The sequence below is a fragment of the Scyliorhinus canicula genome, chromosome 20 (genome assembly GCF_902713615.1).
Source record: "Scyliorhinus canicula chromosome 20, sScyCan1.1, whole genome shotgun sequence".
Lineage (NCBI taxonomy): Eukaryota > Metazoa > Chordata > Chondrichthyes > Carcharhiniformes > Scyliorhinidae > Scyliorhinus > Scyliorhinus canicula.
In genome coordinates, this window is record NC_052165.1 from 93,805,903 (window position 1) to 93,827,439 (window position 21,537).

Sequence of the window (21,537 nt, forward strand, 5' to 3'; positions counted from 1 at the left end):
GTAAGGTGGACACTGCACAAATGACCCGACGCCAATCCTCTTGTCTGTCCGAGCAGCCCCACATGGGGCAACGATGGTCTGTAACTGAGTAACTCCACCTGCGGCTGTGGGCGGGCAGCAGCGATCCCCACCGAGAGAGGAAATGACGCGTGTTCAATGGTCCTCCCTATCTGGGTAATGCCACAGGATAATGATCTTCGCCCACTGGAGATCTGGGAGCCTTTGCGGGTGGACAGGGAGCGCCTTAAATCTCACGCTGAGCAATGGCAGGGGCGGTCGATTGGCCCTCCCGCCAGGAGCAATGACAATGGAGGTCTGCCAGGCCTTGCACTGTGAGCAGTGCCACAGCAGGACGCTGTGCCTCGGGGGGGGGGGGGTTGGGGTGGCATTGGCGGTGGGTGCGGTTGGCCACGTCCCGGAGTCCCTGAAGACAGGGAAGTTAAGTCACCGACTCTCCCGGTTCCTCCCAGTCACCCGGAGCCAACTGGGTTACCGTGCAGTGATTCCCTAACACTTCCCTGGTCCCACAGCACACAGCCGACTTTGACAGCCACCGGAGTTCCCGGCCTCCACTCACCGCCCCTCTTTCTCTCTTCCAGTCTATCGTCGGGGTGGCCGGTGGAGCGACGCGTGCCGCCCTCACCATGCACCAGGCCAGGCGCAACAACATGGCCGACGTCTCGGCCAAGGATGGCAGCCAGGTATTGCCCCTTTCCCCCCCCCCCCTCTCCTCTCATTCCCCCCACTCCGCTCCCCCAGCGTGATGGCGAGGTAGGTGCCCTCACACGGTGTGTGTGTGTGTGTGACAGAGTCATAGAGCACAGAAAAGGCCCTTCTGCCCATCGAGTCGGAAGCAGCCACCTAACCATTCTAGCCCCATTTCCCAGCACTTGTCCCATGGCCGTGTCTGCCCCGGGATCGCAAGTGCGCCTCTAAATCCTTCGGAAATGTTCTGAGGGTTCCTGCCTCCACCCCCCCCTTTCAGGCAGCGAGTTCCAGACTCCCACCCCCCTCAGAGTGAAAAGGTTTTCCCTCACATCCCCTCGAAACCTCCTGCACCTCACCTTCAATCTGGTCATTGATCCCTCCACCAAGGGGAAAAGTTTCTTCCTGTCGACTCTATCTATGCCCCTCATAATTTTATACATCTCAATCATATCCCCCCTCAGTCCCCTCTGCTCCAAGGCAAACAACCCCATTCTATCCAATCTCTCCTCATAACTAACACTCTCCAGCCCAGGCAACATCCTGGTAAATCCCCTCTGCACCCTTTCCAGTGGCTATCACATCCCTCCTATAATGTGGATTCCAGAACGGCCCACAATACTCTCGCTGTGGCCTAACCAACGTTTTATACAGTTCCAGCATAACCTCTCTGCTCTTAAACTCTATTCCTCAGCTAATAAAGGCAAGTGTACCATGTGCCTCTTAACCATTGTATCCACCTGTCCAGCTACCTTAAGGGACGGGTGTACATGCACACCAAGATCCCTCTGATCCTCGGTGCTTCCCAGGGTCCTGTCATTTATCCTCTATTCCTTTGCCTTGTTTGACCTTGTGGATGTGCTGTGATGGTGTGGGAATATCAGATATATTATATTATAGGTCTTTGGCGCAGGTTTGTGTGTTTGACTGCTGCAGTCGTGTTTGTAAAGAATCCTGCTTTGAAAGGTTTCAGGACCCAGAGGCGCAATTAAAGCATCGTAAAAGCTTAGGCGGATGCAGTTTTGTTTGGATTAACGGGGTTCCCTGTGGAGTAGTTAATTTGATACATTGTGTTTCAGCTTGGTAAGGTGAGGTAACTAATGGGAGTAGCTGGGGTATCAGGCACGTTAGCAGAGATTGGTCAGTGGGTTCCTGGAAGTCAAATCGTGAAGACAGCTTCTGAAGACTTTAGCTGGAGATCCTGCATTGTTCTGACAGGATTTAGGTCTGTCTCTGAAAACAGTCTCAAAGAACATCTCGGAGGGCAGCACGGTGGCACAGTAGATTAGCGCTGTTGCCTCACGGCACCGAGGTCCCACATTCGATCCCGGCTCTGGGTCACTGTCCGTGTGGAGTTTGCACATTCTCCCCGTGTCTGCGTGGGTTTCGCCCCCACAGCCCAAAGATGTGCAGAGTAGGTGAATTGGCCACACTAAATTGCCCCTCAATTGTAAAAAAAAATGAATTGGGTACTCTAAATTTTTTTTTTTTTAAAAAGAACATCTCTGAAGCAAGTTTGCCTGAGTGCTAACTGTATTTAAAAGTGGATTGAGAGCTGAGGTGATTTTGTTCTTTGATTGGGAATAAAGATAGCAGTTAAGCGTTGTTGTATTCACTGTATTGGGCAGTATTGTTTCAGGGGTAATTGTTAGTTATTTTCAAATGTGATATTAAAGATATTTTAATAATGTGTTAGTAATAAAGTTTGTTTGAATCTACCACATCCCTATTTGTTTGTGAAATCTCTCCTCGGACGAGGAATCCTCTCCTCACAGTCTGACAACATTAAAATAAAATATTGGGAATTCTGTCCAGTATCTTGGCTACTGCTGGGGTCTAGTCCGAGATTGTAATGGGGTGGGTGTGTGTGTGTGTGTATAGGGGCTGGTTTAGCACAGTGGGCTAAACAGCTAGCTTATAATGCAGAACAAGGCCAGCAGCGCGGGTTCAATTCCCGTACCGGCCTCCCCGAACAGGCGCCGGAATGTGGCGACTAGGGGCTTTTCACAGTAACTTCATTCGAAGCCGACTTGTGACAATAAGCCATTATTATTATTATTTGTGCGTGTGTGTCTGAATGTGTGTGTGCGTGTTTGAGTGTGTGTGTGCGCACGCGAGTGTGTGTCTGAGTGTGTGTGTGCATGTGTGTCCAGTGTGTGCGTGTGTGTTTCCGTGTGTGTGGTGGGGGTCTGGGCACGTGTGTGTCCGTACGTGATTGCACACCCATGCACGGAGAGGGGCGGTAATCGTACTCCCACCGCGTGTTGATGTGGTCTCCACACTCTGTGTTTGTGTCTCTCTCTCTCCGTCTCCCTCTCTCTCTCCGCAGGAGACCCTGGTGAATCTGGCCGGACTGCTGGTTAGCCTCATCCTCACCCCCCTGGTTGCTGCGAACATCACGTACGTAAACCCCGGGGGGGGGGGGGGGGGGGGGGGGGGGAATCCGACACTCGGAGCTGTGGAGCGGGATTGGGGGGGGGGGGGGGGGGGGGGGGGGGAGGGGGGGGGGGGAGAACAGGGCAGGAATCCAGTGTGAAGGGGGAAGACAATTTGGACACCTCGGGAAGGTAAATTGGCACCTCGGGTGGTGGGTGGGATTGAGAGGTGGCGATTCCCACGTTAGTCGGCATGTCGGAGTAGAATTCCCTCGGCCAAACTGGGTTGACTGCGAACGGGAAATGGGTCTGGGGGTGTTTGGGGGTGGGTGGGGAGGAGGGCCGTGTGGGGGAGACACACGGGAGATGGGACCTGGAAGGAGGAGATGAAAAGTCGGAACGCATCCAAATTGGGGGAGGGGGGTTTTGGGCGGGAGCTGAGGCTCGGGGTACGTCGGAATTCTCGATGTCTCATTTGAAGTGCTTGAGGGAGGAATGGGAACTTTCAAAGGGAGGCGAGGGAGACCCCCCTGAGGGAGGAGACGTGGGCGTCAAATGGGACTGGGATTTTCCCGGATATTCCCGAGGGGGCAGGAGGGAATTTTGCAGGGGTAACCGGCTGGGAAGGGACGTGCAGAAGGAGTCGACTGGACAGGTGTCCGATGCTACTGACCCCATTCTCACCACTCCTGCTCCCACAGCCTCACCTTCGTGCTGTACACCCTGTTCACTCTGCTTCATCTGTACGCCAACTTCCGAGCAGTGAGAGCTGTCGTCATGGACACTCTGAACCAGTCCCGCCTCAGGCTGATGGTGACCGACTTCTTCCGGAGAGGCCGGGTGCCTCCGCCCAGATCCATCAATCCCCGAGAGCCCATCCTTGCCGGTCAGTACTGAGGGAGCGCAGCACTGGCAGAGGGTCAGTACTGAGGGAGCCGCACTGTCAGAGGGTCAGTACTGAGGGAGTGCTGCACTGTCAGAGGGTCAGTACTGAGGGAGTGCCGCACTGTCAGTGGGTCAGTACTGAGGGAGTGCAGCACTGTCAGTGGGTCAGTACTGAGGGAGCCGCACTGTCAGAGGGTCAGTACTGAGGGAGTGCCGCACTGTCAGAGGGTCAGTACCGAGGGAGCGCAGCACTGTCAGAGGGTCAGTACTGAGGGAGTGCCGCACTGTCAGTGGGTCAGTAATGAGGGAGCTCCGCACTGTCAGAGGGTCAGTACTGAGGGAGTGCCGCACTGTCAGAGGGTCAGTACTGAGGGAGCGCCGCACTGTCAGTGGGTCAGTAATGAGGGAGTGCCGCACTGTCAGAGGGTCAGGACTGAGGGAGTGCTGCACTGTCAGTGGGTCAGTACTGAGGGAGTGCTGCACTGTCAGAGGGTCAGTACTGAGGGAGTGCTGCACTGTCAGAGGGTCAGTACCGAGGGAGCGCAGCACTGTCAGAGGGTCAGTACTGAGGGAGTGCCGCACTGTCAGTGGGTCAGTAATGAGGGAGCTCCGCACTGTCAGAGGGTCAGTACTGAGGGAGTGCCGCACTGTCAGAGGGTCAGTACTGAGGGAGTGCCGCACTGTCAGAGGGTCAGTACTGAGGGAGCTCCGCACTGTCAGAGGGTCAGTACTGAGGGAGTGCCGCACTGTCAGTGGGTCAGTAATGAGGGAGTGCCGCACTGTCAGAGGGTCAGTACTGAGGGAGTGCTGCACTGTCAGTGGGTCAGTACTGAGGGAGTGCTGCACTGTCAGAGGGTCAGTACTGAGGGAGTGCTGCACTGTCAGTGGGTCAGTACTGAGGGAGCGCCGCACTGTCAGAGGGTCAGTACTGAGGGAGCGCTGCACTGTCAGAGGGTCAGTACTGAGGGAGTGCCGCACTGTCAGAGGGTCAGTACTGAGGGAGTGCCGCACTGTCAGTGGGTCAGTACCGAGGGAGCGCCACACTGTCAGTGGGTCAGTACTGAGGGAGTGTCGCACTGTCAGTGGGTCAGTACTGAGGGAGTGCCGCACTGTCAGTGGGTCAGTACTGAGGGAGTGTCGCACTGTCAGTGGGTCAGTAATGAGGGAGTGCTGCACTGTCAGAGGGTCAGTGCTGAGGGAGTGCCGCACTGTCAGAGGGTCAGTACTGAGGGAGTGCCGCACTGTCAGAGGGTCAGTACTGAGGGAGTGCTGCACTGTCAGAGGGTCAGTACTGAGGGAGTGCTGCACTGTCAGTGGGTTAGTACTGAGGGAGTGCCGCACTGTCAGAGGGTCAGTACTGAGGGAGCGCTGCACTGTCAGAGGGTCAGTACTGAGGGAGCGCTGCACTGTTGATGTGCAGTGTTAAATCTGAGGGGCCTGTCTACACTCTCAGGGGGATCTAAATTTGCGTGTGGCTAGGATTGGTGCGGGAGGAACAATCCTGTGTTGTGGGTTAAGCACTGTATCAGACTGTGGATGCACAATTAACCCCTCGTCTCTGTCACAGAGTTCCAGCGGAGGCTGACCATCAGATTGGGAGCATCTCTCAACTCAGTCTTAAGCAGGTGATTACAACACAGTCATGTGCGCACTTTAAGACTGCATTTGTATATAACCCACCACCTCTTAACTCATTCTTTGATTCCAGTCCTTAGCTCACTTCCGAAAATCTGTTATTCTATATATAAACCACCCCGAACCCCTCGATTAGATTCCAGTCTGTAACTCACTCCCGGGTATCTGTTATTCTATATATAAACCACCCTGAACCCCTCGATTAGATTCCAGTCTGTAACTCACTCCCGGGTATCTGTTATTCTACATATAAACCACCCTGAACCCCTCGATTAGATTCCAGTCTGTAACTCCCTCCCAGGTTTCTGTTATTCTATATATAATCCACACCAAACCCCTCGATTAGATTCCAGTCTGTAACTCACTCCCGGGTATCTGTTATTCTATATATAAACCACCCTGAACCCCTCGATTAGATTCCAGTCTGTAACTCACTCCCGGGTATCTGTTATTCTACATATAAACCACCCTGAACCCCTCGATTAGATTCCAGTCTGTAACTCCCTCCCAGGTTTCTGTTATTCTATATATAATCCACCCCGAACCCCTCGATTAGATTCCAGTCTGTAACTCACTCCCGGGTTTCTGTTATTCTATATGCAAACCACCCTGAACCCCTCGATTAGATTCCAGTCTGTAACTCACTCTCGGGTATCTGTTATTCTATATATAAACCACCCTGAACCCCTCGATTAGATTCCAGTCTCAAACTCACTCCCGAGTATCTGTTATTCTACATATAAACCACCCTGAACCCCTCGATTAGATTCCAGTGTGTAACTCACTCCCGGGTATCTGTTATTCTATATATAAACCACCCCGAACCCATCGATTAAATTCCAGTCTGTAACTCACTCCCAGGTGTCTGTTATTCTATATATAAACCACCCCGAACACCTCGATTAGATTCCAGTCTGTAACTCACTCCCGGGTATCTGTTATTCTATATATAAACCACCACGAACCCTTCAATTAGATTCCAGTCTGTAACTCACTTCCGGGTATCTGTTATTCTATATATAATCCACCCCGAAACCCTCGATTAGATTCCAGTCTGTAACTCACTCCCGTGTATCTGTTATTCTATATATAAACCACCCCGAACCCCTCGATTAGATTCCAGTCTGTAACTCACTCCCGGGTATCTGTTATTCTATATATAAACCACCCCAAACCCCTCGATTAGATTCCAGTCTGTAACTCACTCCCTGGTATCTGTTATTCTATATATAAACCACCCCAAACCCCTCGATTAGATTCGAGTCTGTAATTCACTCCCCGGTATCTGTTATTCTATATATAAACCACCCCAAACCCCTTGATTAGATTGCAGTCTGTAACTCAATCCCAGTATCTGTTATTCTATATATAAACCACCCCGAACCCCTCGATTAGATTCCAGTCTGTAACTCACTACCGGGTATCTGTTATTCTATATATAATCCACCCCGAAACCCTCAATTAGATTCCAGTCTGTAACTCACTCCCGGGTATCTGTTATTCTATATATAAACCACCCCAAACCCCTTGATTAGATTGCAGTCTGTAACTCAATCCCGGGTATCTGTTATTCTATATATAAACCACCCCAAACCCCTTGATTAGATTCCAGTCTGTAACTCACTCCCGGGTATCTGTTATTCTATATATAATCCACCCCGAACCCCTTGATTAGATTCCAGTCTGTAACTCACTCCCGGGTATCTGTTATTCTATATATAAACCACCCCGAACCCCTCGATTAGATTCCAGTCTGTAACTCACTCCCGGGTATCTGTTATTCTATATATAAACCATCCCAAACCCCTCGATTAGATTCCAGTCTGTAACTCACTCCCGGGTATCTGTTATTCTATATATAAACCACCCCAAACCCCTCGATTAGATTCCAGTCTGTAACTCACTCCCGGGTATCTGTTATTCTATATATAATCCACCCCGAAACCCTCGATTAGATTCCAGTCTGTAACTCACTCCCGGGTATCTGTTATTCTATATATAATCCACCCCGAACCCCTTGATTAGATTCCAGTCTGTAACTCACTCCCGGGTATCTGTTATTCTATATATAATCCACCCCGAAACCCTCGATTAGATTCCAGTCTGTAACTCACTCCCGGGTATCTGTTATTCTATATATAAACCACCCCGAACCCCTCGATTAGATTCCAGTCTGTAACTCACTCCCGGGTATCTGTTATTCTATATATAAACCATCCCAAACCCCTCGATTAGATTCCAGTCTGTATCTCACTCCCGGGTATCTGTTATTCTATATATAAACCACCCCAAACCCCTCGATTAGATTCCAGTCTGTAACTCACTCCCGGGTATCTGTTATTCTATATATAATCCACCCCGAAACCCTCGATTAGATTCCAGTCTGTAACTCACTCCCGGGTATCTGTTATTCTATATATAATCCATCCTGAATCCCTCGATTAGATTCCAGTCTGTAACTCACTCCCGGGTATCGGTTATTCTATATATAATCCATCCTGAACCCCTCGATTAGATTCCAGTCTGTAACTCACTCCCGGGTATCTGTTATTCTATATATAATCCATCCTGAATCCCTCGATTAGATTCCATAGAGAGACGTAAAAAGATAGAAAACAGCAGCTGGGTGAGGCCATCTGGAACATCCTTCCTGCAGATCCCCTATCCAGTCCTGCTCTAGGTTTCTATGAGATTCTTCCTCATTCTTCGGAGCTCCAGTGAATACAATCCCTATCCGATTCAATCTCTCCTCATACATCAGTCCCGCCATCCCAGGAATCAGCCTGGTAAACCTTCGCTGCTCTCCCTCCAGAGCAAGAACATCCTTCCTCAGATAAGGAGATCAAAACTGCCCACAATACTCCAGGTGTGGCCTCTTGTTATGATGGCCAACACACTATGTGCCTTCTTTACCGCCTGCTGTACCTGCCTGCTTACCTTCAGCGACTGGTGTACGAGCACACCCATGTCTCGTGCATTTTCTTTTTTTAAATAATTTTAGATTTTGCCGATTATTTATCGTGGCCAATCCACGTACCCAGCACATCTTTGGGTTGTGGGGGTGAAACCCACGCAGGCAGGGGGTGAATGTGCAAACTCCACACGGCAGTGACCCAGGGCCGGGATTCGAACCCGGGTCCTCAGCGCCGCAGTCCCAATGCCAGCCATTGCCACATGAGGGTCACTCAAAGAGCTGAATGCCAGAGGGGAGGTGAGAGCGGCTGCCCTTTGACATCAAGGCAGCATTTGACTGAGTGTGGCATCAAGGATTCCTCGCTAAACTGGTCAATGGGAATCAGGGGGGAAACTCTCCGCTGGTTGGAGTCATTCCCGGCACAAAGGGAGATGGTTGTGGTGGTTGGAGATCAATCATCTCAGCTCCAGGACGTCACTGTAGGAGTTCCTCAGGGTCGTGTCCTCGGCCCCAACCATCTTCAGCTGCTTCATCAATGACCTTCCTTCCATCATAAGGTCAGAAGTGGGGATGTTCGCTGCTGACTGAACAATGTTCAGCCCCATTCACAACTCCTCAGATAATGAAGCCGTCCATGTCCAAATGCAGCCAGACCTGGACAATATCCAGGCTTGGGGCTGACAAGCGGCAAGTTACATTCACACCACACAAGTGCCAGGCAATGGCCATCTCCTACAAGAGAGGATCTAACCATTGCCCCTTGACATTCAATGTCATTCCCATCGCTGAATCCCCCACACTCAACATCCTGGGGGTTCCCATTGATCAGAAACTGAACTGGACCCAGCCATATAAACACTGCGGCTCCCAGAGCAGGTCAGAGGCTGGGAATCCTGCGGAGAGTAACTCACCTCCTGACTCCCCCCCAAAGCCTGTCCACCATCTACAAGGACACAAATCAGGAGTGTGATGGGACCCTCTCCACTTGCCTGGATGGGTGCGGCTCCCAACAACACTCGAGAAGCTCGACACCATCCAGGACAAAGCAGTCCGCTTAATTGCTCCCCCTCACAAACATTCAAACCCTCCCCCACCTGACGCACAGTGGCAGCCGTGTGTACCATCTACAAGATGCACTGCAGTAACTCACCAAGGTCCCTTAGACAGCACCTTCCAAACCCATGACCACCACCATCTAGAAGGACAAGAGCAGCAGATACCTGGGAACCCCACCACCTGGAGGTTCCCCTCCAAGTCACTCCCCACCCTGACTGGGAAATATATCGGCCATTGCTTCACTGTCGCTGGGGCAACATCCTGGAACTCCCTCCCTAACAGCACAGTGGGTGTACCTACACCTCAAGGACTGCAGCGGGTTCAAGATGGCAGCTCACCCACCACCTTCTGAAGGGAACTAGGGATGGGCAATAAATGCTGGGCCTGACCGGCGACTCACACATCCCAGAAAATAATTTTAAAAAATTCTCCGCTCCCAATCTATAGCCAGTCAGATACTAATCTGCCTTCCTGTTTTTGCTTCCAAAGTGGATAACCTCGCATTTATCCAGATTATACTGCATCTGCCATTCATTTGCCCACTCACTCAGCCTGTCCAAATCCCACTGCAGGATCTCTGCATCCTCCTCACAGCTCACCCTCCCACCCAACATGGGGCCATCTGCAAATTTCGAGATAATACATTTTGTTCCCTCATCTAAATCATGCATATATATATTGTGACTAGCTGGGGTCCCAGCACCAGTCCCTGTGGTACCTCACTCATCACTTCCATGTCAATTGGAACAAGACGCGTTAATTCCTACTCTGTGTTTGCTGTCTGCCAACCAGTTTTCTATCCATCTCAATACACTGCCCCCAATCCCATGCGCTTTAATTTTACACAATAATCTCTTATGTGGGACTTTGTGAAAATCCTTCTGAAAGTCCAAATATATCACATCGACTGGCTCCCCCTCATCTACTCTACTAGTTACATCCTCGAAGAATTTCAGTGGATTTCTCCAGCGTGATTTCCTCTTCATAAATCCATGTCCGACACTGCCACTGTTTTCGAAGTGCTCGGCTATAAAATCTTTGAGAATGGATTCCAGAACTTTCCCCACTACCGACATCAGGCTGACTGGTCTAGAATTCCCAGTTTTCTCTCACTCCCAGGTATCTGTTATTTGATACATAAAGCAGCTGAATCTCTCAAAGTGACCACGGTACCTTTGCCTGCATCATTCAAAAGATCTCTGTGTCTCGTTTCCTGAATCTGCTCTTCAAAAAGAGGTTAACCACCCCATCCTGTGATATTTTCAAGCGTTAATGAATAATTTGTCTCTCTCTCACTGTCTGTATCTCTCTGTCTGTCTGTCTCTGCGTGTCTCTCTGCCTTTCTCTCTCTCTCTGTATCTCTTTTTCTGTCTGTCTCACTCTTTCTCTCCCCCTTTCTCTATCTGTCTCTCTCTCTCCCTGTTTTCATCGACAGTACTTACGAATATCGGAGAGCAACAGAAAACAATAGGAAGAACTACCTCCTGGGAGTGAATCAAAATACTGGTGAGTGAAAAACTAACACCTGGGAAAGACCATTGTAACTAACACACTGTGACACCCGGTCCCAGAGGGGGAAAGGACAGTGTATCTAACACACTGTGACACTGTCCCAGAGGGGGAAAGGACAGTGTATCTAACACACTGTGACACTGTCCCAGAGGGGGAAAGGACAGTGAATCTAACACACTGTGACACTGTCCCAGAGGGGGAAAGGACAGGGTATCTAACACACTGTGACATTGTCCCAGAGGGGGAAAGGACAGTGTATCTAACACACTGTGACACTGTCCCAGAGGGGGAAAGGACAGTGTATCTAACACACTGTGACACCCGGTCCCAGAGGGGTAAAGGACAGTGTATCTAAAACACTGTGACACTGTCCCAGAGGGGGAAAGGACATTGTATCTAACACACTGTGACACTGTCCCAGAGGGGGAAAGGACAGTGTATCTAACACACTGTGACACCCGGTCCCAGAGGGGGAAAGGACAGTGTATCTAACACACTGTGACACCCGGTCCCAGAGGGGGAAAGGACAGTGTATCTAACACACTGTGACACTGTCCCAGAGGGGGAAAGGACAGTATATCTAACACACTATGACACTGTCCCAGAGGGGGAAAGGACAGTGTATCAAACACTGTGACACTGTCCCAGAGTGGGAAAGGACAGTGTATCTAACACACTGTGACACCCGGTCCCAGAGGGGGAAAGACCATTGTAACTAACACACTGTGACACTGACCCAGAGGGGGAAAGGACAGTGTATCTAACACACTGTGATACTGTCCCAGAGGGGGAAAGGACAGTGTATCTAACACACTGTGACACAGTCCCAGAGGGGGAAAGGACAGTGTATCTAACACACTGTGACACTGTCCCAGAGGGGGAAAGGACAGTGTATCTAACACACTGTGACACTGTCCCAGAGTGGGAAAGGACAGTGTATCTAACACACTGTGACACTGTCCCAGAGGGGGAAAGGACAGTGTATCTAACACACTGTGACACTGTCCCAGAGGGGGAAAGGACAGTGTATCTAACACACTGTGACACTGTCCCAGAGGGGGAAAGGACAGTGTACCTAACACACTGTGACACCCGGTCCCAGAGGGGGAAAGGACAGTGTATCTAACACACTGTGACACCCGGTCCCAGAGGGGGAAAGGACAGTGTATCTAACATACTGTGACACTGTCCCAGAGGGGGAAAGGACAGTGTATCTAACACACTGTGACACTGTCCCAGAGGGGGAAAGGAAAGTGTATCTAACACACTGTGACACTGTCCCAGAGGGGGAAAGGACAGTGTATCTAACACACTGTGACACTGTCCCAGAGGGGGAAAGGACAGTGTATCTAACACACTGTGACACTGTCCCAGAGGGGGAAAGGACAGTGTATTTAACACACTGTGACACTGTCCCAGAGGGGGAAAGGACAGTGTATCTAACACACTGTGACAACCGGTCCCAGAGGGGGAAAGGACAGTGTATCTAACACACTGTGACACCCAGTCCCAGAGGGGGAAAGGACAGTGTATCTAACACACTGTGACACTGACCCAGAGGGGGAAAGGACAGTGTATCTAACACACTGTGACACTGTCCCAGAGGGGGAAAGGACAGTGTATCTAACACACTGTGACACCCGGTCCCAGAGGGGTAAAGGACAGTGTATCTAAAACACTGTGACACTGTCCCAGAGGGGGAAAGGACATTGTATCTAACACACTGTGACACTGTCCCAGAGGGGGAAAGGACAGTGTATCTAACACACTGTGACACCCGGTCCCAGAGGGGGAAAGGACAGTGTATCTAACACACTGTGACACCCGGTCCCAGAGGGGGAAAGGACAGTGTATCTAACACACTGTGACACTGTCCCAGAGGGGGAAAGGACAGTATATCTAACACACTATGACACTGTCCCAGAGGGGGAAAGGACAGTGTATCAAACACTGTGACACTGTCCCAGAGTGGGAAAGGACAGTGTATCTAACACACTGTGACACCCGGTCCCAGAGGGGGAAAGACCATTGTAACTAACACACTGTGACACTGACCCAGAGGGGGAAAGGACAGTGTATCTAACACACTGTGACACTGTCCCAGAGGGCGAAGGGACAGTGTATCTAACACACTGTGACACTGTCCCAGAGGGGGAAAGGACAGTGTATCTAACACACTGTGACACTGTCCCAGAGGGGGAAAGGAAAGTGTATCTAACACACTGTGACACTGTCCCAGAGGGGGAAAGGAAAGTGTATCTAACACACTGTGACACTGTCCCAGAGGGGGAAAGGACAGTGTATCTAACACACTGTGACAACCGGTCCCAGAGGGGGAAAGGACAGTGTATCTAACACACTGTGACACCCAGTCCCAGAGGGGGAAAGGGACAGTGTATCTAACACACTGTGACACTGTCCCAGAGGGGGAAAGGACAGTGTATCTAACACACTGTGACACTGTCCCAGAGGGAGAAAGGACAGTGTATCTAACACACTGTGACACTGTCCCAGAGGGGGAAAGGACAGTGTATCTAACACACTGTGACACTGACCCAGAGGGGGAAAGGATAGTGTATCTAACACACTGTGACACTGTCCCAGAGGGGGAAAGGACAGTGTATCTAACACACTGTGACACTGTCCCAGAGGGGAAAGGACAGTGTATCTAACACACTGTGACACCCGGTCCCAGAGGGGGAAAGGACAGTGTGTTTAAAGTTTTTACAAATATTTAAAATATTTAAAACAAAAACGAGTGGCTAAGGTAAATATTGGTCCTTTAGAGGATGAGAAGGGAGTTTTAATAATGGGAAATGAGGAAATGGCTGAGGAACTGAACAGGTTTTTTGGGTCGGTCTTCACAGTGGAAGACACAAATAACATGCCAGCGACTGATAGAAATGAGGCTATGACAGGTGAGGACCTTGCGAGGATTGTTATCACTAAGGAGGGAGTGATGGGCAAGCTAATGAGGCTAAAGGTAGACAAGTCTCCTGGCCCTGATGGAATGCATCCCAGAGTGCTAAAAGAGATGGCTAGGGAAATTGCAGATGCACTAGTGATAATTTACCGAAATTCACTAGACTCTGGGGTGGTCCCAGTGGATTGGAAATTAGAAAACGTGACGCCACTGTTTAAAAAAGGAGGTAGGCAGAAAGCAGGAAATTATAGGCCAGTGAGTTTAACTTCGGTAATAGGGAAGATGCTGGAATCTATCATAAAGGAAGAAATTGCGAGGCATCTGGATAGAAATTGTCCCATTGGGCAGACGCAGCATGGATTCGTTAAAGGCAGGTCATGCCTAACTAATTTAGTGGAATTTTTTGAGGACATTACCAGTGCAGTAGATAACGGGGAGCCGATGGATGTGGTATATCTGGATTTCCAGAAAGCCTTTGACAAGGTGCCACACAAAAGGTTGCTGCATAAGATAAAGATGCATGGCATTAAGGGTAAAGTAGTAGCATGGATAGAGGATTGGTTAATTAATAGAAAGCAAAGAGTTGGGATAAATGGGTGTTTCTCTGGTTGGCAATCAGTAGCTAGTGGTGTCCCTCAGGGATCCGTGTTGGGCCCACAATTGTTCACAATTTACATTGATGATTTGGAGTTGGGGACCAAGGGCAATGTGTCCAAGTTTGCAGATGACACTAAGATGAGTGGTAAAGCGAAAAGTGCAGAGGATACTGGAAGTCTGCAGAGGGATTTGGATAGGTTAAGTGAATGGGCTCGGGTCTGGCAGATGGAATACAATGTTGACAAATGTGAGGTTATCCATTTTGGTAGGAATAACAGCAAACGGGATTATTATTTAAACAATAAAATATTAAAGCATGCCGCTGTTCAGAGAGACTTGGGTGTGCTAGTGCATGAGTCACAGAAGGTTGGTTTACAAGTGCAACAGGTGATTAAGAAGGCAAATGGAATTTTGTCCTTCATTGCTAGAGGGATGGAGTTTAAGACTAGGGAGGTTATGTTGCAATTGTATAAGGTGTTAGTGCGGCCACACCTGGAGTATTGTGTTCAGTTTTGGTCTCCTTACTTGAGAAAGGACGTACTGGCGCTGGAGGGTGTGCAGAGGAGATTCACTAGGTTAATCCCAGAGCTGAAGGGGTTGGATTATGAGGAGAGGTTGAGTAGACTGGGACTGTACTCGTTGGAATTTAGAAGGATGAGGGGGGATCTTATAGAAACATTTAAAATTATGAAGGGAATAGATAGGATAGATGCGGGCAGGTTGTTTCCACTGGCGGGTGACAGCAGAACTAGGGGGCATAGCCTCAAAATAAGGGGAAGTAGATTTAGGACTGAGTTTAGGAGGAACTTCTTCACCCAAAGGGTTGTGAATCTATGGAATTCCTTGCCCAGTGAAGCAGTTGAGGCTCCTTCATTACATGTTTTTAAGGTAAAGATAGATAGTTTTTTGAAGAATAAAGGGATTATGGGTTATGGTGTTCGGGCCGGAAAGTGGAGCTGAGTCCACAAAAGATCAGCCATGATCTAATTGAATGGCGGAGCAGGCTCGAGGGGCCAGATGGCCTACTCCTGCTCCTAGTTCTTATGTTCTTATGTATCTAACACACTGTGACACCCGGTCCCAGAGGGGGAATGGACAGTGTATCTAACACACTGTGACACTCGGTCCCAGAGGGGGAAAGGACAGTGTATCTAACACACTGTGACACTGTCCCAGAGGGGGAAAGGACAGCGTATCTAACACACTGTGACACTGTCCCAGAGGGGGAAAGGACAGTGTATCTAACACACTGTGACACTGTCCCAGAGGGGGAACGGACAGTGTATCTAACACACTGTGACACTGTCCCAGATGGGGAAAGGACAGTGTATCTAACACTGTGATGCCTGGGTCAGCAGTGTTATGGAAGAGTGTCTGCATGTGAATGCCGTTTGTTCAAAATTCTCCATTTTGTTTGTAGACGTGGTGTCCATTTCTTTGAGGGAAGGCGCTGAGAGCATTGATCTGATTGAAGCCTGCATTCACGCCGAGATCTTCCATCACCTCCTTCACCAGGATGTCAGCTCCTTCATGGTGGAGAGGGCCACCTTCATTGATCTACAGGAGAAAGTGAAGTCTGGTAAGATTATTCTCCTGCTGTCCCACCCTCCCCTCCCCCATTTCTCCCCTCTGCGCATTCACTTCTTCCTCTTCCAGAATCTCTCCTCTCCAACGGTGAGACCAGCAACGCATTTGGGAAGAACCCCTTTTCCATCCCGTATTGTCGGCTGAGAAAGGCGAATCTCTTGCTTTGTACGAAAGTAGCAGAATTCAAGAACCAATGGTGGACCGCGGAAGCTGAGGGGCTACAACTGCTCGCTGAAAATCCCAACAGCCGGGGTTTCTACCATGCCAGCAAGGTGACACGTGGACCCTTTGCCTGGGTCTCAGATAGGTGCAGAGTAAGGACGGAACTCTCTCTGAGAGACAGAGGTGATGAGTGTGGAAATGTCAGAGAGCTTGTATTCCATTAGTATTCTATTTAGTATTGACAATCAGAGAGATCTTAGTGTACAGAGCCACAGGTCACTGAAAGGGGCAACACAGGTGGAGAAGGAAGTGCAAGAAGGCATACGGCATGCTTGCCTTCATTGGCCAGGGCATTGAGCATAAGAATTGGCGAGTCATGTTGCAGCTGTGTAGAACCTTAGTTCGGCCACACTTGGAGTACAGTGTTCAGTTCTGGTCACCACACTACCAGAAGGATGTGGAGGCTTTAGAGAGGGTGCAGAAGAGATTTACCAGGATGTTGCCTGGTATGGAGGGCATTAGCTATGAGGAGAGGTTGAATAAACTCTTGTTCTCACTGGAACGACGGAGGTTGAGGGGTGACCTGATAGAGGTCTACAAAATTATGAGGGGCCTAGACAGAGTGGATAGTCAGAGGCTTTTTCCCAGGGTAGAGGGGTCAATTACTAGGGGGCATAGGTTTAAGGTGCGAGGGGCAAGGTTTAGAGGAGATGTACGAGGCAAGTTTTCTGACACAGAGGGTAGTGGATGCCTGGAACTCGCTGCCGGAGGAGGCGGTGGAAGAAGGGACGATAGTGACGTTTAAGGGGCATCTTGACAAATCCATGAATAGGATGGGAATAGAGGGATACGGACCCAGGAAGTGGAGAAGATTGTAGTTTAGACGGGCAGCATGGTCGGCACAGGCTTGGAGGGCCGAAGGGCCTGTTCCTGTGCTGTTCTTTTCTTTGTTCTATGTAGTTGGTGCAGCAAGCGTGTTCGAGCACGACCTGTTGTGGCCCAGGGTTTAGAAACTCCAAAGTATATGATGCAGTCCACCTGACCTACAACCTTTATGTTGAATTTGGCTGGGATGTGCACACAAGAGGCTTCACTTCAGGTGCGATTCATCGATCTTCCCACTTTAATCAAAACAAGGTTTATTCTAAGAACTGAGTTAACATTTATATAAACACACAGCAAGAATTTTTATTAAGAATTAAGATTTTTAAATTAATTACAAACATAAAGACACCCCACAGCCACAATAATCTATGTATAACACTTCATGAATTCCCCCTTAACTGTTCCAATTCAAAAACAAAATCCCAGAAACCAAAACCCCTTTTCAAGGAGAGGGCAGCAGAGCAGAGCTACTGATCAGCTGTTCTGGGGAAATTTGCATACGTGCAGTGCGGTCAGCCTAAGTTGAAGGTGAACCTGCGAAGAAGACCCAAGGAGTTTGAGTAAAGGCAAGCAACCAGCAGAGGGCAGCAGAGCAGAGCTACTGATCAGCTGTTCTGGGGAAATTTGCATACGTGCAGTGCGGTCAGCCTAAGTTGAAGGTGAACCTGCGAAGAAGACCCAAGGAGTTTGAGTAAAGGCAAGCAACCAGCAGAGGGCAGCAGAGCAGAGCTACTGATCAGCTGTTCTGGGGAAATTTGCATACGTGCAGTGCGGTCAGCCTAAGTTGAAGGTGAACCTGCGAAGAAGACCCAAGGAGTTTGAGTAAAGGCAAGCAACCAGCAGAGGGCAGCAGAGCAGAGCTACTGATCAGCTGTTCTGGGGAAATTTGCATACGTGCAGTGCGGTCAGCCTAAGTTGAAGGTGAACCTGCGAAGAAGACCCAAGGAGTTTGAGTAAAGGCAAGCAACCAGCAGAGGGCAGCAGAGCAGAGCTACTGATCAGCTGTTCTGGGGAAATTTGCATACGTGCAGTGCGGTCAGCCTAAGTTGAAGGTGGTTTGTGGAGGGGCTGTTGGCAAGTGACAGTTAAACCCAAAACACTTTGTGAGTGTTTCCCACCCTACCTCCTCCTCTAACCAACCCCCCCACCCCACGGTGGTTGGGAAGCGGGAGCAGGGGCCTGTCGTGAAGGTGAGTGAGTGCCTTTAAATTTGCTTACCTTTCAGCGGGATCAGGGTTTGAGGTAATATCAGGTAAGCTCTTCCTTTCTTTTTCTTTTTCTTGTTTTTTTTTGTAATCTAGAGGGGATGTCAGGGAAGGCAGTACAATGCTCCTCCTGCAGAATGTTTGAGGTGAGGGACGCCGTCAGTGTCCCTGCTGATTTCATCTGTGGGAAGTGCACCCAACTCCAGCTCCTCAAAAACCGTGTTAGGGACCTGGAGCTTGAGCTGGATGAACTTCGGATCATTCGGGAGGCAGAGGGGGTCATAGATAGGAGCTTCAGGGAAGTAGTTACACCAAAGACTGGAGATAGATGGGTAACTGTAAGAGGGACTGGGAAGAAGCAGTCAGTGCAGGGACCCCCTGCGGTCGTTCCCCTGAGTAACAAGTATACCGTTTTGGATACTTGTGGGGGGGACGACTTACCAGGGGTAAGCCATGGGGTACGGGCCTCTGGCACGGAGTCTGTCCCTGTTGCTCAGAAGGGAAGGGGGGAAAGGAGTAGAACATTAGTAATTGGGGACTCAATAGTCAGGGGCACAGATAGGAGATTTTGTGGGAGCGAGAGAGACTCACGTTTGGTATGTTGCCTCCCAGGTGCAAGGGTACGTGATGTCTCGGATCGTGTTTTCCGGGTCCTTAAGGGGGAGGGGGAGCAGCCCCAAGTCGTAGTCCACATTGGCACTAACGACATAGGTAGGAAAGGGGACAAGGATGTCAGGCAGGCCTTTAGGGAGCTAGGATGGAAGCTCAGAGCGAGAACAAACAGAGTTGTTATCTCTGGGTTGTTGCCCGTGCCACGTGATAGTGAGATGAGGAATAGGGAGAGAGAGCAATTAAACACGTGGCTACAGGGATGGTGCAGGCGGGAGGGATTCAGATTTCTGGATAACTGGGGCTCTTTCTGGGGAAGGTGGGACCTCTATAGACAGGATGGTCTACATCTGAACCTGAGGGGCACCAATATCCTGGGGGGGAGATTTGTTAGTACTCTTTGGGGGGGTTTAAACTAATTCAGCAGGGGCATGGGAACCTGGATTGTAGTTTTGGGGTGCGAGAGATTGAGAGTAGAGAGGTCAGGAGCACAGTTTTGACTTCGCAGGAGGGCGGCAGTGTTCAGGACTGTGGTTTGAAGTGTGTCTATTTCAATGCCAGGAGTATACGAAATAAGGTAGGGGAACTGGCAGCATGGGTTGGTACCTGGGACTTCGATGTTGTGGCCATTTCAGAGACATGGATAGAGCAGGGACAGGAATGGTTGTTGCAGGTTCCGGGGTTTAGGTGCTTTAGTAAGGTCAGAGAAGGGGGCAAAAGAGGGGGAGGTGTGGCGCTGCTAGTCAAGGACAGTATTACGGTGGTAGAAAGGATGCAAGATGGGGACTCTTCTTCCGAGGTAGTATGGGCTGAGGTTAAAAACAGGAAAGGAGAGGTCACCCTGTTGGGTGTTTTCTATAGGCCACCTAATAGTTCTAGAGATGTAGAGGAAAGGATGGCGAAGATGATTCTGGAAAAGAGCGAAAGTAACAGGGTAGTTGTTATGGGAGACTTTAACTTTCCTAATATTGACTGGAAAAGATATAGTTCGAGTACATTGGATGGGTCGTTCTTTGTACAATGTGTGCAGGAGGGTTTTCTGACACAATACGTTGACAGGCCAACAAGAGGTGAGGCCACTTTGGATTTGGTTTTGGGTAATGAACCAGGCCAGGTGTTAGATCTGGAGGTAGGTGAACACTTTGGAGACAGTGACCACAATTCGGTGACCTTTACGTTAGTGATGGAAAGGGATAAGTATACCCCGCAGAGCAAGAGTTATAGCTGGGGGAAGGGCAATTATGATGCCATTAGACATGACTTAGGATGTGTTGGTTGGAGAAGTAGGCTGCAAGGGTTGGGCACACTGGATATGTGGAGCTTGTTCAAGGAACAGCTATTGCATGTTCTTGATAAGTACGTACCAGTCAGGCAGGGAGGAAGGGGTCGAGCGAGGGAACCGTGGTTTACCAAAGAAGTGGAATCTCTTGTTAAGAGGAAGAAGGAGGCCTATGTGAAGATGAGGCGTGAAGTTTCAGTTGGGGCGCTTGATAGTTACAAGGAAGCGAGGAAGGATCTAAAGAGAGAGCTGAGACGAGCAAGGAGGGGACATGAGAAGTCTTTGGCAGGTAGGATCAAGGAAAACCCAAAAGCTTTCTATAGGTATGTCAGGAATAAAAGAATGACTAGGGTAAGAGTAGGGCCAGTCAAGGACAGTGGTGGGAAGTTGTGTGTGGAGGCTGAGGAGATAAGCGAGATACTAAATGAATACTTTTCGTCAGTATTCACTCAAGAAAAAGATAATATTGTGGAGGAGAATGCTGAGACCCAGGCTATTAGAATAGATGGCATTGAGGTGCGTAGGGAAGAAGTGTTGGCAATTCTGGACAAGGTGAAAATAGATAAGTCCCCGGGGCCGGATGGGATTTATCCTAGGATTCTCTGGGAAGCCAGGGAAGAGATTGCTGAGCCTTTGGCTTTGATTTTTAGGTCATCATTGGCTACAGGAATAGTGCCAGAGGACTGGAGGATAGCAAATGTGGTCCCTTTGTTCAAGAAGGGGAGTAGAGATAACCCCGGTAACTATAGGCCGGTGAGCCTAACGTCTGTGGTGGGTAAAGTCTTGGAGAGGATTATAAAAGATACGATTTATAATCATCTAGATAGGAATAATATGATTAGGGATAGTCAGCATGGTTTTGTGAAGGGTAGGTCATGCCTCACAAACCTTGTCGAGTTCTTTGAGAAGGTGACTGAACAGGTAGACGAGGGTAGAGCAGTTGATGTGGTGTATATGGATTTCAGTAAAGCGTTTGATAAGGTTCCCCACGGTCGGCTATTGCAGAAAATACGGAGGCTGGGGATTGAGGGTGATTTAGAGATGTGGATCAGAAATTGGCTAGTTGAAAGAAGACAGAGAGTGGTAGTTGATGGGAAATGTTCAGAATGGAGTTCAGTTACGAGTGGCGTACCACAAGGATCTGTTCTGGGGCCGTTGCTGTTTGTCATTTTTATAAATGACCTAGAGGAGGGCGCAGAAGGATGGGT

At 49.6% G+C, this 21,537-nt stretch overlaps 1 protein-coding gene across 2 annotated transcripts in view; it reads left to right on the forward strand.

Annotated features, from left to right (window-relative positions):
* The window catches only part of rusf1 (RUS family member 1), a 43,729-nt gene that overhangs the window by 16,822 nt on the left and 5,370 nt on the right, over positions 1 to 21,537 (forward strand). For both annotated transcript variants that reach the window (XM_038781004.1, XM_038781003.1), the window contains exons 8-13: positions 600 to 701; positions 3,035 to 3,105; positions 3,782 to 3,966; positions 5,533 to 5,590; positions 11,006 to 11,076; positions 16,023 to 16,181. In XM_038781004.1, the coding sequence (XP_038636932.1) occupies positions 600 to 701; positions 3,035 to 3,105; positions 3,782 to 3,966; positions 5,533 to 5,590; positions 11,006 to 11,076; positions 16,023 to 16,181 (646 nt within the window). The remainder of the gene's footprint in view (positions 1 to 599; positions 702 to 3,034; positions 3,106 to 3,781; positions 3,967 to 5,532; positions 5,591 to 11,005; positions 11,077 to 16,022; positions 16,182 to 21,537) is intronic.